This window comes from Podarcis vaucheri (assembly GCF_965113315.1).
Source record: "Podarcis vaucheri genome assembly, chromosome: 12".
Taxonomy (NCBI): Eukaryota; Metazoa; Chordata; class Lepidosauria; order Squamata; family Lacertidae; genus Podarcis; species Podarcis vaucheri.
In genome coordinates this window covers 64,293,347-64,310,110 of record NC_138750.1, presented here as the reverse complement: position 1 = coordinate 64,310,110, position 16,764 = coordinate 64,293,347, and the positions used below count along the sequence as shown (strand labels likewise).

At 55.2% G+C, this 16,764-nt stretch overlaps 1 protein-coding gene across 5 annotated transcripts in view; it reads left to right on the top strand.

The window, feature by feature from the left end:
* SMARCD3 (SWI/SNF related BAF chromatin remodeling complex subunit D3) overlaps window positions 1-16,764 on the top strand; it is a 35,357-nt gene extending 18,593 nt beyond the window's left edge. For 3 of the 5 annotated variants that reach the window (XM_082192416.1, XM_082192419.1, XM_082192418.1), the window contains exons 2-14: window positions 240-472; window positions 1,981-2,023; window positions 3,098-3,220; window positions 4,589-4,711; window positions 5,394-5,489; window positions 6,335-6,385; window positions 7,259-7,360; window positions 7,523-7,684; window positions 10,112-10,209; window positions 11,489-11,624; window positions 11,995-12,117; window positions 12,819-12,920; window positions 13,972-16,764. In XM_082192416.1, the coding sequence (XP_082048542.1) occupies window positions 240-472; window positions 1,981-2,023; window positions 3,098-3,220; window positions 4,589-4,711; window positions 5,394-5,489; window positions 6,335-6,385; window positions 7,259-7,360; window positions 7,523-7,684; window positions 10,112-10,209; window positions 11,489-11,624; window positions 11,995-12,117; window positions 12,819-12,920; window positions 13,972-14,025 (1,446 nt within the window). In that variant the 3' untranslated portion in view covers window positions 14,026-16,764. The remainder of the gene's footprint in view (window positions 1-239; window positions 473-1,980; window positions 2,024-3,097; window positions 3,221-4,588; window positions 4,712-5,393; window positions 5,490-6,334; window positions 6,386-7,258; window positions 7,361-7,522; window positions 7,685-10,111; window positions 10,210-11,488; window positions 11,625-11,994; window positions 12,118-12,818; window positions 12,921-13,971) is intronic. The other 2 variants (XM_082192417.1, XM_082192420.1) reach the window with 1 other exon arrangement.

Genomic DNA, 16,764 nt, shown 5'->3' with positions numbered 1-16,764 from the left:
CCTGCAACCGGCTTGCAGACGCATCCTGCCTCCAGCTGTGGCAGGAGATGACCTCATGTACTTTTGACCCGGGACAGTTGGGCCTCCCCCCTTGCTGCCCTAAGCCTGGATACCTGCCCCCCCCCCGCCAGGGGAGAGGACCTGCGCGGGCTCCGATCTGCGTGCTGCCACCTCCCGGAGCAAGCGTTCATCTGTGCCTTTTCCTTCTTTCCTCTTTCCCTCCCTCCCTCCCTCTCCAGCGTCCTGGGATGCCATCAGGCGCTCGCATGCCCCACCAGGGGGCTCCAATGGGTCCCCCAGGCCCCCCCTACGTCGGGAGCCCTTCCGTGCGCCCCGGGATGCCCCAGGCCGTGATGGAGCCCACGCGCAAGCGGGCAGCGCCCCAGCAGGCGCAGCAGCAGCAGGCGGCGCAGCAACAAGCGCAGCAGCAGCAGCAGCAGGCGGGGGCCGCCACGCAGAACCGGCCCAGGAGGTGAGTGGAGCCCCTTTCTCCTTCCCTGCGGTGCAGGATCCGGCAGCCCTCCGCCCCAGCCGCGCGTGTCTAGACCTGGAACCCGCAGGCTTCCGCTCAGCAACCTGGAGGACGCAGCCTCCCTCTCCGTGGCAGCGCCTCTCTCCCTCCCGGCGCCCTTTCAGGATCCGACTCGCGTTGCGCAGCTGTCCTCTCGCAGCTCCGCGCAGGGGAGGAGGCCCCCTGGTGGTCGGTGGGGGGCGGATTTGTCCGACCGGATTCGCGGCTCCGCAGAGCCCTCGGAGCTCAGAGAAGCTGGCGGAGCATCGTCGCCCCCACTGTGATTTGATCTGTATGCCGCCTTTCCAGAGCTAAAACTACGCTCAAGGCGGCTCACAACATAGAAGTTTGCCTAATTGCTAAAGTAGGCATAAACAATAAAGTACACAACCAAACTGAACTGTTTCCGACATAAAGCACAATAAGATTTAAATTAATATACAAATATTAATATTGATTTACCTGTCAGGATAGGAGTTAGGGGTCTGAGGCTTGGGGTCTGAGGGGCCACCTGCAACATTTCCTTCTGTCTCTTGGGGGCCACTTGGCCAGCCTTGGGCTACGGAAGGGGGTCTCCTCCTCTTGGCCTCTGTACCTGTGGTGCTGCAGACAGCCTGCGGCTGAGCAGCCCTGCCCTGAAGGCAGAAGGCCGCTCCCTGAGCAAAGGCCTGGCCACTTGCTTGACCTCCTCCCTGGCAATGGGGGGGGGGGGAGTGAGTGAACTGGACCCCACTTGGAAGAGGAGTTGGCCTGAGGGGAAGAGAGAGGGTGAGGCAGCCTGCAGCCCAACACTGGAAGACTCTCCAAGGGTCTCCAAACTTTTTGCAAACTGCAAGGTCTCAAGCGAACACACCCGTATTTATGGAGGGATGGAGTGAGTTTACTTACCTGCCCCTTTTCCACAGCGAGCTGTGCCCAAAGTGGCTCACAGCATGAACCCTGAACCTCTGAAGGCAGAGCGTTGGAAATACAAAAATGCAGAGCATGGTGGTGAATTCAAAAAACGGCAAAAAGCAGCAATTTGGCAAGCACGCAATAAATTCAATATTACAAAAAACAAAACCTCAACCCCAACAACCTCAGTGCATAAACACAAAGGAAAACAAGGGTTAAGCCATATCTGGTGACACCCTTGTGCAAAATATACAAATATATACAGTTGTTGCAGAGCATTCCTGAGGCTGCCTCTTGACCTCCACGATGCTTCACATTAAAGCCCGGGTTCAAGTCTCAGTGCTCAGTGCTCCAAAGCGCTCCAGTCAGGGCAACCTGGGGTGGGAAAAGGCCCTGGCTTCCTCCACAAGGACCCTCCTGGCCGAGGGGGTGGGCAGGTACCTCCCAGGAAGCAGAGCCAGCCTCCTGAGACTCAGGGTGGGTGGGGAGACCTCCAGCAGAGGATAATTTAGCCGGTGACCTGGGCTAGTTGCCATGGTAACGTGTGTCTTCCCTCCCCTTCAACAAACCTGCAGCGCCAAGAGGAGGAAGATGGCTGACAAGATTCTCCCACAGAGGGTGAGTTTCTTTCTTTCCCGCTTTGCTTCATCGTCAGACCCTGATGGGTTCTCCTCCATCTGAAGGAAGGTCTGCTGGCTCCTTGTGGGTGACCTGGAGCCAGCACAGCAAGAATTCCTCCCTTGCGGGGGGGGGTCAGGATGGATGACCCCTGGGGTCCCTTCCAATTGAATGATGCTAGGAACCCACTGGTTAGGCAGGCCTTTGGCTTCTCCACTGTGAGGAGGTAGGTGTCTGTCTACCTGCCTGTCTCCCAGGTGGGAGGCCTTTGGCTCACCTGAGCACTGCCCTCCCTGTGTTCTGTGTGTGTCAAGTTAAAGGGAAGCACAAGCAAATCCTCCTTATAATCTTATTGTTTCCCTCCAGTATTTGTTGCTGTGGTTTCAATAAACATGTTCCAAAATCATTAAGTTGGTCCATGCTTCCTCCAGAATCCCCTGACAAAGCCTTGCAGTGTTAATATTTTGCAGGTCACTTGGAGGCTTTTTTTCTTTTGTATTAAGCTACCAAGAAAGCAAATACAGTGGTACCTCGCAAGACGAATGCCTCGCAAGACGAAAAACTCGCAAGACGAAAGAGTTTTTCGTTTTTTGAGTTGCTTCACAAGACGAATTTCCCTATGGGCTTGCTTCGCAAGACGAAAACGTCTTGCAAGTTTGTTTCCTTTTTCTTAAAACCGTTAATACATGCATTCCTATGGGAAACCGTGCTTCGCAAGACGAAAAATTTGCAAGACGAAAAAACTCGCAGAACGAATTAATTTCGTCTTGCGAGGCACCACTGTAAACCTATGCATAAATGCTCCCCCCACCTGCATTGGGGGGGGGCATCTTCCACCTCCTTGCTTCTGGCTCTGCTTCGCCCTCTGGAAGGGAAACTCTTCCTCTGCACGAAGGAAGCTGCTTCCTCCTGAGCCTGGCCAGGGCTCCACCTAGCCCAGCTCTGACTTGCAGCAGCCCTCCAGGCAAGGGCCCAGGCCTCTTCCCTGACATTCCCCCTGAGAGGAGAGGGGTTGAACCAGAGACCTCCTGCAAGCCAAGGGGGTCCCTCTACGACGCTCTGCTCTCTTCCCAGATCCGGGAGCTGGTGCCAGAGTCTCAGGCCTACATGGACCTGCTGGCGTTTGAGCGGAAGCTGGACCAGACCATCATGCGGAAGCGAGTGGACATCCAGGAGGCCCTGAAGAGGCCCATGAAGGTGGGAGCAGATGGGGCTCCCTCATGCTGGAGAAGAGCCCGGCACAGTCCCCTCTGATGTCATGGACTGGCTGGACGCAGAGGAATGAGTGGTGGGGGTGGGAACCAGCTGGGGAACCCTCCAGGGAAGAAGGCTCAGAGCCCAGGGAGTGGTGGTGGGGCAACAATGAATGGTCAGATGGAGAAGATTGGGAAGAGGAGGAGAAGCTGGAAGCTGAAGAGGCAACAGGGTTTAGTGAGGAGGGAGAATCTGTAGCAGAGAGAAGTTCAGACTCAGAGGCAGAAGCTGAGGCAGGAGAGGAAGGCGGCCAAGAGGCAGAGATGGGACTGGCTAGGGAAGAGTGTGGGAACGCTGAGGATAGTAAGAGAGGATATATTGATTAATATTATCCTTCCTCACTCACGCACGCAGAGCACATTCCCTTGCACATTGCAGGAAGCTGGTTGATGGATTCGTTAGAACCGTTTGAGTTAAGCAATCCAGTCTGGCTGGTCCAAATTGGATTGTTCCTGGTAAATTTCCCCTTTAGTTCCCTCTTAAAAACAAAAATGACACAACAGTCTTCTTTTGAAAGTAATGATAAGGTTTACTTACCTTCAGTTCACAGTACGGTCCTGAAGGCAGGCTTTGGCTTGTAGTTACAGTTACAGAGAAAAGTGTGGGTTCATCCTCTGTGAGGGATGAGCCCATGTGCTGCTGGCTGAGAGCCAGAAGACAGCCAAAGGCAAAATGGAGAGAAGGGATCAAGAGAGAGAGATGGCTGCATGACTGACCCTTTTGTAGTGTCTGCCAGGGTCACATCCATTTACCTGGTCACATGCAGGGGGAGGATGCTCCAGACCAGGTGTGACAGGAAGTCCTCCTGGCTGGAGCAACATTCCCCTGTGTGTCTGACTGCTTCAGTGAGGTTACATCCCACAAAGAGGTGTGGGTGTCTCCCCCTCCTGCTGCGACAAGCTCTGCTTCCAGTCTGTCTCCTAGAACCAGGAGAGGAGTGAAGAGGGCGAAGGAGAGGCTGGCTTCATGCAACAGTCTCCAGTTGCTTGGGGAAACCCCCAGAGAGGAGGGGACTTAGACGGCTGTGGGGAGCTGGGGACTTGGCAGCTGCTTCATGGGACCAAGACTTGCCAGAGCTGAGCTGCTGTGCTCCTGAGGCCTGGCGCTCCTGTGCAGATCCTGGTATTGCTAATAAAGAGTTAACTCCAACTTGCTCGGTGTGATTTACTGCTGGCTCGCCCCTGTCATCTGAGCAGGCAGGAAGGGGCGGGGAGGAGGCGCCTGGCCCCACTCCTCCTGAGGTGCCCCACTGAGCAGGAGCCTCCCTCCTTCCTTGCCTCCCCCCAGCTCAGACTCTCCTCCCTCCAACAGCAAAAGCGGAAGCTGCGCCTTTACATCTCCAACACCTTCAACCCGGCCAAGTCGGACGCAGACGACTCAGACGGCAGCATCGCCTCCTGGGAGCTGCGGGTGGAAGGCAAACTGCTGGACGATGTAAGCTCCGGGCAGGCAGACTTACCTGCTTTCACATCTCTCTGTGGGGCTGGGGGAGAAGTCGGGCCGAGCCACCTGGCCAGGTGGGGCAGCTTTTGGGGAAAGCAGCTGAGGGGCAGAGGGTGAGGGAAACCAGGGCTGCAAGAGGCCCCTGCTGTGGGCCTCAGTTCCCCTTGGAGAGCCAAGGCAGTTGGCACAGAGGCCTCCTGGTTCACTCCTGGAGTGAAAAAACCCCAATGTGGGGGGGGGGAGAGAAGGGGAGGGGCCAGGGTCCTGGGTCAAGCAAGGCCACGATCCCTTGCAGCAGTGCGTGTGTGGAGCTTGCTTGAAGGATGAGGGAGGCAGGGCCAGAAGAAGGGGGAGGAGGGGGTCCGAGAAAAGGAAAATATCTGGGGAAATGTCCCATGCCAAAGGGGGCAGACATGATATGGGGGAGAAGGAGTCTGGTGCTGGCCTCAGAGCTCAGTGGGGCCTGGATGTTGTTCCCAACCCTCTCTGTGGGACTGGGAGCCACCTCTTTCCTCACCGGGGCCTCATCCCTTGCTCTTGCAGGGGGGTGGACTGGATGACCCTCAGGGTCCCTCCCAACTCTGCAGTTGTGTGATTCTTGTTGGCCTAGAGTTGAGACCCTTTTGGCTCCTCGTTCCTCGTGCTCTGACATCTCTCCCTCCTGATTCCACAGCTCAGCAAGCAGAAAAGGAAGTTTTCCTCTTTCTTCAAGAGTTTGGTCATCGAACTGGACAAGGACCTGTATGGACCAGACAATCACCTGGTGGAGGTGAGTGGTGCCCTCGGTCAAAAGTAGGAAGCAGGCCCTGCCTGGGCAAGGCAAAGGGAGCCCCTCCCCGTCCTTGCATCCCATCGCTGCATCCCATCTCCCAGGTGGTCCCTCCAGTCCCACCAGTGATGCTGCCTGTGGCCATTCAGACAGGGATGGTACCTTCTCAAGCCCTCTTAGTATGCACAGAAGAGCAGCAGGAGAGCCAGCTGGACCAGGCCAAAGGATCCCACCCAGTCCAGCGTCCTGGCCTCCCAGTGGCCGACCAGACGCCCCAAGGGGCAGCTCAGGGTTCCCAGCCACTGCCGTTCAGAGTCATGTTTGCCTCTGACTCTGGAGGCATCTCTCACAACTAGGAGCCCTTGGCAGCCTCCTCCTCCATGGATTGGCCCCCCTTAATGCCCTCCAAGTTGGTGGCTGCCATTGTCGCCATCTCTTGTGGGAGTGAGTTCCACAGTTTAACTCTTCGCCGCTTGAAGAAGCCCTTTCCTGAATCTCCCAACATCCATCTTGGTCGTCCAACACCCACAAGTTCCAGTCTCATGGAAGAGGGAGAAAACCTTTCCTCTCTCCTCCGTTTCTCAGGCTGTGCATAATTCCAGACATCTCTTCCACGCCACTGCTTCCTTCCATCTTCTCCTCCTGGGAGAGTTGCCCCCATCCCCTCGCGTCTCGGTCGCCCTTTTCCAAATCTTTTCCAGCCGTAGGACACCCTTTTTGAGGCGAGGGGACCAGCACTGCATGTGGCCCCACCAGAGATTTGCATAATGGCATTATGATATTGGCAGTTTATTTCCAGTCCCTTTCCTAATGACGCCCAGCATGGGATTCACCTTTTTCCACAGCTGCTGCACACTGGGTCGAAATCTCCGTCCAGCTATCCACTCAGAACCAAGGTCTGTTTCCTGGTCAGTCCCTGCCAGTTCAGACCCCAGGACCGTATATGCGTGAAACTGGGATTTTTGTTTTTTGCCCAGACACAGATCACTTTGCCCTTGTTGGCATTGAATTGCATTTGCCCCTTTACTGCCCATTCGCCCAGTTTAGACACATCGTAAGAACTGAGGTTGTAGGATCAGGCCAATGGGGACCTGTCCAGCCTTGCATTCTGTCCTCATAGCAGCCAACCAGGCGACCATTATGGGAACCGGAGCAGAAGAGCAGCCCCCTCCCCTCCAGGGATTCCCAGCAGCTGGGATTCTTGTGGCAGGGAGTTCCACAGTTTGTTGTTTGTTGTTTTTTTGCTTGCTTTTATTCAGCATGGTCAAACTGACAGAATCCTCGTGCAGAGATACTTTAACTGGCAAGTCACAACACTATCTTACAGGTGTTCTGGATGACTTTGCAAACAAGTGATGAACTCTTTGATAGACTTCCCTTCATAGCAGGTCAGGTAGACGTTCACAAATAATGGAAACCTGGGAGAAATGCAATTGCTAAAGTAAATTTTCATGCAAAATACAACCAATTTAAATTTTTACCAGGGAGTTCCACAGTTTAACTCTGTGCCTCATGAATACGTCCTTCCTTTGATCTGTCCTGAATGGTCCAACCTTCACTGGACGACCACGAGTTCCAGTTACGAGGGAGGGAGGAGAACTTCTCTCTCTGTCCACTTTTCTTCATGCCACACACACTTTTCTAAGCGTCTACCATGTTGCATCCGTCTGGAGGTGTCCACAATGTCTTTTTGCATGGGTGAGCCTTGCTGAGAGCACCATCCTGCCCCTGGCCTTGGCCCTGAACTGCACTTTGCTTCTCCTTCTCAGTGGCACAGGACCCCCACCACCCAGGAGACGGACGGCTTCCAGGTGAAGAGGCCGGGGGACGTCAGCGTGCGCTGCACCCTCCTGCTCATGCTGGACTACCAGGTCAGTGGCAATGGAGGGGGGCATTTCTGGGCACATGAGACCAGAGACCAGCACCCCAGGGTCGGCGGTGGGCTTGAGGGAGCGGACCCAGCCAGCTTCGAGGCAAACCCCCAAGCCAGCTTCTCACTTCCTGGTGCTTCCTGGCCCCTCTTTCTCCTGCAGCCCCCCCAGTTCAAGCTGGACCCCCGCCTCGCCCGCCTCTTGGGGATCCACACGCAGACGCGCTCGGCCATCATCCAAGCCCTCTGGCAGTACATCAAGACCAACAAGCTGCAGGACTCCCACGACAAGGAGTACATCAACTGTGACAAGTATTTCCAGCAGGTGAGTCCGTTCTCCTCACCTCACCCCCTCCAGGAGGGGCTGTCAGGGCGGAAGCTGTGAGCCACCCAGCAGCTGCCCTAGAGGGCCTGGGGGGCTTTGGGCGCTGGAAGGAGGGACCTAGACTGAGAAAGAGTGAATGGGGGACTGGGTGGGAAAAGAGGTGTCTGCCAACGTTCCTGCATCTCCTGTCCTTCTGGAGTTCAAGGGAGAGTGGGGAGTTCCTTCCAGACCATCTTGGGTTATCCCCAGGGGCCACGAATGGGGCTGGGCAATGTCTGGTTTTCAATATATATCACCAGCTAAACACTGCAGTATGTGGAATGCGGGTGGCGCTGTGGTCTAAACCACAGAGCCTATGACTTGCCGATCAGAAGGTCGGCGGTTCGAATCCCCACGACGGGGTGAGCTCCTGTTGCTCGGTCCCTGCTCCTGCCCACTTAGCAGTTCGAAAGCACATCAAAGTGCAAGTAGATAAATAGGTACCGCTCCGGCGGGAAGGTAAACGGCGTTTCCGTGTGCTGCTCTGGTTTGCCAGAAGCAGCTTAGTCCTGCTGGCCACATGACCTGGAAGCTGTATGCCGGCTCCCTCGGCCAATAAAGCGAGATGAGCACCACAACCCCAGAGTCGGCCATGACTGGACCTAATGGTCAGGGGTCCCTTTACCTTTACCTAAACACTGCAGTATACATTTTTTCAACTGTCTATTTGCCATACACAAATAAAGCTGTATTCGATGGACGAAAGGATATATGATTTTCGACATGACTGAGAATCGTAGAGCCAGGGATGGAGAACTTTAAAGCATTAAGATTGGGATGTGGAAAATATGAAAACCATGAGCGGAGGCAGAACTGAAGATTTGGAGATATGCTTCAGAGGTCCAGACTATGGGGAGCCTAGAAAAATTAATAATTAAAATTTGGATTACAATTTGCTCTTTCTTTTTTATTTTTGTTTTTTGTTTTTAATTAGATTATGATGTGGACATGTCGATTGGCTGTCTTTATTGGAAAATTTAAAAAAAATGATTAAAAAACAACACTGCAGTATACAGTGGGAGCTTGGTTCCCCAACGGCTTAGCTGATGAACAAATTGGCTCCTGAAAGCTGCAAACCCAGAAGTGTGTGTTCCAGTTTGCAAACATTTTTCGGAAGCCGAATGTCCATTTCGGCAGTAAAGGGGCAAATGCAATTCCGTTTTGGCTGTCGACATTGTTTCCGGGGCCAGTCAGCTAATCAGAAGCCTTGGTTTGCAAACGTTTTGGAAGTCAAATGGACTTCCAGAACGGATTGAGTTCGAGAACCGGGGTGCCACTGTACTGATATATCACGATGTCTGAAATAAGGATGGAGCTATGGCTTCACGGTTTCCCCCACATTGTGCTTTTTGCATAACGCATCGTGATTTGCAATATAAAGCCAGTTGAAAACTGTGAAACCGATGTCACAATATGGACTTCAAGCTGCTTTGGGACGCTATCTCACCCGGCCCCCGCCAGGGAGTGCCAGGCCCTTCCTTGGAGCACGTGAATTGTAGAATGGTAGATTTGGCAGGGACCCCCAAGGGTCCTCTAGCCCACCCCCGCAAGGCAGGAATCTTAGCTGAAGCACCCAGGACAGGTGGCCAGCCACCCTCTGCTTAAAAGCTTCCAGGAAGGAGAACCCACCTCCTTCCGAGGGTGTAGGTCAAACAGCTCTTGGGGGGGTGAGAGGGGGGCATTGGACATGAATTGAAGCCCCTTCCCAGGCCTCCATCCTTGCCTGGGCTGCAGGGGGCCACCATCTCCCATTGCCGGAAACAGGCCTTCCAACTAGGGTGGCCCTGTTCTCTTCTCTGCTCCTTTCTCTTCTGAGCTAATAATAATAATCATAATAATAATTTAGTATTTATACCCCGTCCATCTGGCTGGGTTTCCCCAGCCACTCTGGGCGGCTCCCAATCAAGTGTAAAAAACAGTACAGCGTTAAATATTAAAAACTTCCCTAAAGAGGGCTGCCTTCAGATGTCTTCTTAAAGTCTGGTAGTTGTTGTTCTCTTTGACATCTGGTGGGAGGGCGTTCCACAGGGTGGGTGCCACCACCGAGAAGGCCCTCTGTCTTGTTCTGCACTTCTCGCAATGAGGGAACCGCCAGAAGGCCCTCGGAGCTGGACCTCAGTGTCTGGGCAGAACGATGGGGGTGGAGACGCTCCTTCAGGTATACAGGACTGAGGCCGTTTGGGGCTTTCAAGGTCAGCACCAACACTTTGAATTGTGCTCGGAAACGTACTGGGAGCCAATGAAGGGCTCCCTTGCAGGAGAAGCTCCTTTACCTTGGATTGGGGGTGGGTGGGGGGCACTGCAGCTTCTGGTGGGGGGGACTAGGGTTTGCTTTGAGGGCCACCCACCTCCTGACACCCAGCCACTCCCCCCCCTTTATGGTTTCAGATCTTTGACTGCCCGCGGCTAAAGTTTTCCGAAATCCCGCAGAGGCTGACGAACTTGTTGCTGCCGCCGGATCCTATTGTCATCAACCACATCATCAGGTCAGGCGGCCCCACCTTGTCCTCCAGCGGGGAGAAGCGTAAACTTGGAAGGGGTCCCAAGGGTCATTTAGTCCAACCCCCTGCAATCCTGGTGGGACGGCAGTTGGTGACTTGTGGCCTGGACTTCTGGGATGCTTGGGTGGGGTGGGGGTGAAGCCCTGCCTCCCCTCCTCCTGGGGTGCAGTAACTCCTTCAGGGGCCGTGGGCAGGACTCAGATTCCATGATGCCCCTTGTGAGCCTTCTCAGCGAGCACAACGCGAAGGAAGGGTCCCGACTCTGCAAGGAGGAGATGTGGCTCATGGATTGCTTACCCCTCAAGAGGTCTATATCAATTCAGCAGGCAGGGGGAGGAGTGTGTGGGGTCCAGGGAGAGGACGCCGAGGGCCAGATGAAGGCCAACTTCCTGTGACCATCCTGGCCGGAGGCTCTTTTTGCGCTCATTGAGAAGTAGCGGCAGTGCTGTGACCCCAAAGCCACAAGGAGCTGCATGCAGAAGGCCTCTGGGGCTGGCAGAGCCCCAAACCTCTGCCAGTGAGGGTAGACCATCCTGCACCAGTCAGAAAAGTAGGTGGTGGTGGTGGTTGTTATTCACTTATACACCGCCTATCTGGACAGGCCTCCCCAGTCACTCTGGGCAGCTCCCAACAGAATATTAAAAACACAATAAAGCACCAAACATTAAAAACCTCCCTAAAGAGGGCTGCCTTCAGATGTCTTCTAAAAGTCAGGTACTTGCTTATTTCCTTGACATCTGATGGGAGGGTGTTCCACATGGCGTGTGCCACCACCAAGAAGGCCCTCTGCCTGGTTCCCTGCAACATCACTTCTCGCAGGGAGGGAACCACCAGGAGGCCCTTGGAGCTGGACCTCAGTGTCCGGGCAGAACAATGGGGGGGGAGATGCTCCTTCAGGTCTACAGGTCTACTGGGCCTTTGAGGCCGTTTAGGGCTTTCAAGGTCAGCACCAACACTTTGAATTGTGCTCGGAAATGTACTGGGAGCCAGTGTAGGTCTTTCAAGACCGGTGTTATGTCGTTTTGGCATCCACTCCCAGTCACCAGTCTAGCTGCCACATTCTGGATTAGTTGTAATTTCCGGGTCCCCTTCAAAGGCAGCCCCATGTAGAGCCCATTGCAGTAGCCCAAGCGGGAGATAACCAGAGCATGCACCACTCTGGTGAGACAGTCCGCAGGCAGGAAGGGTCTCAGCCTGCGCACCAGGCTACAAGGTGCTTCCTTCTGGGACCATCTCCTCACCTTGGCCCTGGCTCCCCTCCTAGTGTGGACCCCAATGACCAGAAGAAGACCGCCTGCTACGACATTGACGTGGAAGTGGAGGACCCCTTGAAGGGGCAGATGAGCAGCTTCCTCCTCTCGACAGCAAACCAGCAGGAGATCACAGCCTTGGACAACAAGGTGCTTAGGGGTCGGGGCGGGGGTGTGGGGAGAAGAGGCACCTGGACTGGGGGCCTGGGGTGCTGGGGCAGTTGGTGGTGGGAACTCAGTTAGGAGGCTCAGGGGCTTTCCGTTTGGAGGAACCATGGCCAGCTACAGGTGAGGGGAGCAGTACCCCTGGGGGCATTGTAGAATGGTATAATTGTAGGTGTGGAAGGGACCCAAGGGTCATCTAGTCTGACCCCCTGCCACCGCAGATAAATCACAGCATGGCTTTACAGCCGTGTGTCTGCAGTCTGGTGTGAAGACTGAAGGGCTCCCTTTGGGGACTGGGTGCAAATCCTTGCTCCCACGAGGAGAAACGAGCCTCTTGTTTTCCTTCCCTGCTCAGATTCACGAGACAATCGAGTCCATCAACCAGCTGAAGATACAGAGGGATTTTATGCTCAGCTTCTCCAAAGACCCCAAAGGGTACATCCAAGATCTCCTCCGATCCCAGAGCAGGGATCTCAAGGTGGGTCTATTGTGGGGTCTATTGTGCACTATTCCTAAGTGCACAAAGGGGCAGATGGGGCTCCTGAAATGGGGTCTTATTGGGAGGGTGAGAAGAACGTGTCTGTGGCTGTTTTTACACTGCAAAAGGATCCCACGGGGGCCTTGCTCCCAGTGGCTGTTCAGAAGAATGGATTGGAGCCTGTGGTTCACTAGCCAGCGAAATGGCGGCATAGAGTCTAAAAGGTTTGGCAGCAGAGCGTAGCCATGGTGGCCAGGAGCCTTCAATAGCTGCCTCCTCCTCCAGCCCTCTTGAAAAGCCGTCCAAGTTCGTGGACACCACTGCATCCAGTGGGAGGGAGTTCCACAGTTTGTGCTGCATGGAGGAGGACTTCCTTTCCCCTGCCCTGAACCTCCCAGCAATCGGCTTCGTTGGATGTCTGCAAGTTCCAGCGTTAGGAGAGAGGGAGGAAAACTCCCTCGCTTGTTGTTTTCTCCATGCCACGCACAATCTCATCAGCACCTATCATGTTGGTCCTAGTCAGGCAATGGCAATGCCTTTGTTGGGACCAACCCAAACGCCCTGTGATGGACTTCTCTAACTCACTCTGTGGGGGGCTTCTAGTACATGCTGTCTGCAAACTGCCCTTTGTGCAGAATGTGGCAGAAGGCCTAGAGCTGGTGGGGCTACTCTGACGCCACGTTGTCCCCTCTGCATGGCAGGTGATGACCGACGTGGTGGGGAATCCCGAGGAGGAGCGGAGGGCAGAGTTTTACCACGAGCCGTGGTCCCAGGAGGCCGTGAGCAGGTACTTCTACTGCAAGGTAAGAGAATAGAATTTATTACTTGTACCCCGCCCATCTGGCTGGGTTTCCCCAGCCACTCTGGGCGGCTTCCAACAAAATATTTAAATGCAGTAGTCCATCAAACATTAAAAGCTTCCCTAAAGAGGGCTGCCTTCAGATGTCTTCTAAAAGTCTAGTAGTAGTTCTTCTTTTTGACATCTGGTGGGAGGGTGTTCCACAGGGCGGGTGCCACCACCGAGAAGGTCCTCTGCCTGGTTCCCTGTAACTTGGCTTCTCGCAGGGAGGGAACCGCCAGAAGGCCCTTGGCGCTGGATCTCAGTGTCCGGGTAGAATGATGGGGGTGGAGACGCTCCTTCAGGTATACAGGACCGAGGCCGTTTAGGGCTTTAAAGGTCAGCACCAACACTTGGAATTGTGCTCAGAAACGTATTGGGGGCTAATGCAGATCTCTCAGAACCGGTGTTATGTAGTCTCTGTGGCCGCTCCCAGTCACCAGTTTAGCTGCTGCATTCTGGATTAGTTGTAGTTTCCAGGTCACCTTCAAGAGTAGCCCCACACATTGCAGTAGTCCAAGCGGGAGATAACCAGAGCATGTACCACTCTGGCGAGACACTCCATAGGCAAGGAGGGTCTCATCCTGCATACCAGGTGGAGCTGATAAACAGCCGCCCTGGACACAGAATCGACCTGCACCTCCATGGACAGCTGTAATTAATTAATGTTTTATAATGAAATGATTTTAGAATGTTGGATTATTTGATTGTTTGATTATTTGATTGTTGTTAACCGCCCTGAGCCCGGCTTCGGCTGGGGAGGGCGGGATATAAATAAAATTTATGATGATGATGATGATGATGATGTCCAGAATGACTCCCAGGCTGCGCAGCTGGTCCTTCAGGGGCACAGTTACCCCATTCAGGGCCAGGGAGTCCTCCAAACCCGCCCGCCTCCTGTCCCCCCAAAACAGTACAGAAACAGAGGACAAAGTTGGAGGCAGGCTGAGCTGAGCTGGGCTGGGAGGGCGAAGCCCCTTCCATCGCCCCCCAACTCTCTCCTTTTGCCCTTTCAGATCCAGCAGCGTCGTCAGGAGTTGGAGCAGTCTCTGGGGGTGCGTAACACCTAAGCGGGGGTTTCCGGCCTGGCTGGCCGGCCCCTGAGCCAGCGGACTGACCCGTGTCCCCCCCATCGCCCCCCATCCCACAGAGGGGGGGCTTTCTTCACGACTGGCCAAGGGGGCAGGTCTGACTCGCACCACCACCAGCGCCACCAGTCTCTGGCCACCTTTTGAGTGTGTTTTGCCCCACCGACCTCCTCCTCTTCCTCCTCCTGCGGCTGCTGAGACCCTCCCAGGCCGGAAGGTGGCGAGGTCTCCCCTCACGTCGCTCACGCCGATCATCGGATGCTGGAGAATGAAGGACGCCCCCTCCCCAAGCACACAGGGCCCCTCCTGGACTAAGACTTGGAAGGGGAGGAGGAGCCCAGTGGATTGGTCAGATGCTCCTAAATCTCCCTCTGTGTGTCTCCCCCCTCTCTCCCTCCCTCCAGGGGTGCCAACTTGAACAAAATATTGGGGGACCCAACTAAGCCCCACCTCACATAATTGATCACAAGTCATGGCACATGCACACTATTTGAAGAGCAATGCCCATTAACCTTGGGGGGCTGTGGCCCCCTCAAATTTTTTTATTGGGGCCCCAAAGGGACCTTGGCCCCTAGGAGTCGGCTCCAATGCCTGCCTGCCTCCTTCCTTCCTTCCTTCCTCCCTCCCTCCCTCCCTCCCTTCCTTCCTTCCTTCCTTCCTTCCTTCCTTCCTTCCTTCCTTCCTCCCTCTCTCTCATGGTGCCCTTCTTCAGGCATTCTGCCTTCATGCCCCTTTGCAAGGCCATTTATGGCCACATGAGTAGCAAAATCCCCCCCTTCACTGAATCTCTGGAGGGTCTGGGGGCTGCAGTGCTCACCTGGTTTGCTATGGAGTGGAGCTCCTTGCAAATCTGCCTGTCTCCAGGCTGCCAGCTGTGTCGCCTATGTTCCCTCCCTGCCCCCTTCCTCTGCCAAGGCCAAAGAGGCCACAGACCCCCCTCTGTCGACAAGCCCTGTCCCACCGCCCTGACTTTCCTATCTATCTCTGCAGGAGTGTGGGGTGTGGCGGGCACTGCCAGTTCCCAACAGAGCCCCCCCCCCCGTTGAGATGGAGATGGGAGACCTGCCCCCTGGCCAGCCCCACAGGCTGTCTGCGTTCCTGTCTGCCCTCTGGCAGGCTGAGACCCAAGGCAGCCGCTGAAGAGGGTCTTGCTCTCTGCCTCTTCCTGCTGCCCGTGGGACCCCTTAGAGGGTGTGAGGAGGAGCCCTGTGGTGGCAGAAGGGTCCCCTTCTCACGAGAACAGGATGCTGGGCTGTAGCCCAATGGCCTCATCCTGCAAGCTCTCCTTATGTTCTCATGCTCTTTGCTAGCCAGGCCTCTGGCGGATTTAATCAAAGCCAAAAGGGACACAGAGAGAGAGATTTAGCCAAAGGTGGTGGACTCTCCTCCCTCAGAGGTCTTTAAACAGAGGTCGGACGGCCATCTGTCAGGAATCCATTAGCTCCGATTCCTGCCGTGCGGGGGTTGGTGTAGATGCCCGCTTGAGGTCCCTTCCAACCCTGTGATTCAGTGATAAGAGGCCAGCTGCCAAATCCCGGGTTCCGCTTTGTTCTGCCCCTCTGCACTGCACTTGCAAACTCCTAGTGCCAAACTTCTGGGGGACTTTGGCAGGGGGCTGCCAGGGCCACACACACACACACCCGGACCATGCAAGGATTATTCTCCTGCCAGCACAACAGCAGTGGCAGCCCTGCTCACCACCCTCCTTCCATGCCGCCTGCCTGCCCTGGGTAAGGTCTCTCCCCTGGGTGGCAATGCCACTTTCAGACGGAGACCACGCCTGGCTCTTGTCTGCAGCAGCTGCCCCTCTATCTTGGCGTCCCCCAAATGCAACGACTCAGCCTGTAGATTTCATCGCTCTGTGGGCTTCTCGAGTTTCCAGTCTGTCTAGGCTGGGGCATTTTATTTTGGGCTGGAGCCCCTTCCCAGCCGCTCTGGGGTCTGCCAAAGTAGGCGTGTTATGGCTGGCGAGGGGCCCTTCTGAGCTCCCCCTGGGAGTCCCAGCTGGTGCCAGTCCTGGCTTGGTCCTGATCCTGCCCTTTTGCCAGGATGTGCCTGCTCCAAGCAAACCTGCCGGGACCGACCCTCACCCGCCATGTGCTGAGCCCAGCGTCCAAATGCCCCTGACCCCCCAGTCTGGCCACCATGGGCTCTCCTTCCTTGGGGGTCTTTAAACAGACGTTGGGTGGCAGTCTGTTGAAGATGCTTTGGTGCTGGTGCCTGCATCTCATGGGGTTGGGCTAGATGACTTTTGGGGTCTCTGCAAGGATAACACAGCACTTCTCAGGCTGAGGGGGGAGCAGGGGCTCGTTCTCTGCAGAAGAGACAAAAGGGGTGCTGTCCTGTGGAGTGGGGGGCGCAACCCCCCTCTTGCTTTTTTGTGCCAGCCCCACATGAGCAGGGGGCAGCCAGATGACAAGGCAGATACTGTTTCTGGGCTGCAGGTTTGTGTTTTTTCCTATTTTCACCACGGCTCTGTTGTTCTCCCCTTCCAGCGTCTTGTTTTCACACGTCCTCCTTTGGGGCACCCACAAACCCTCCCTTGCACCCAGGTCCACCTGGTCACCCATCTTTGGGGGTGGGGGGTGGAGAGTGCGACCCAAACTCCCCCCTCCCTCCTCTCCCCTCCTCCTCTTCCTCCATGGCTGCCGTGTCTTTGTCGTTCGGTGCTGAGTGACTCGTAGAGAAGCTTTTAAATAATAAAGATTTTGTTCCTTTGTA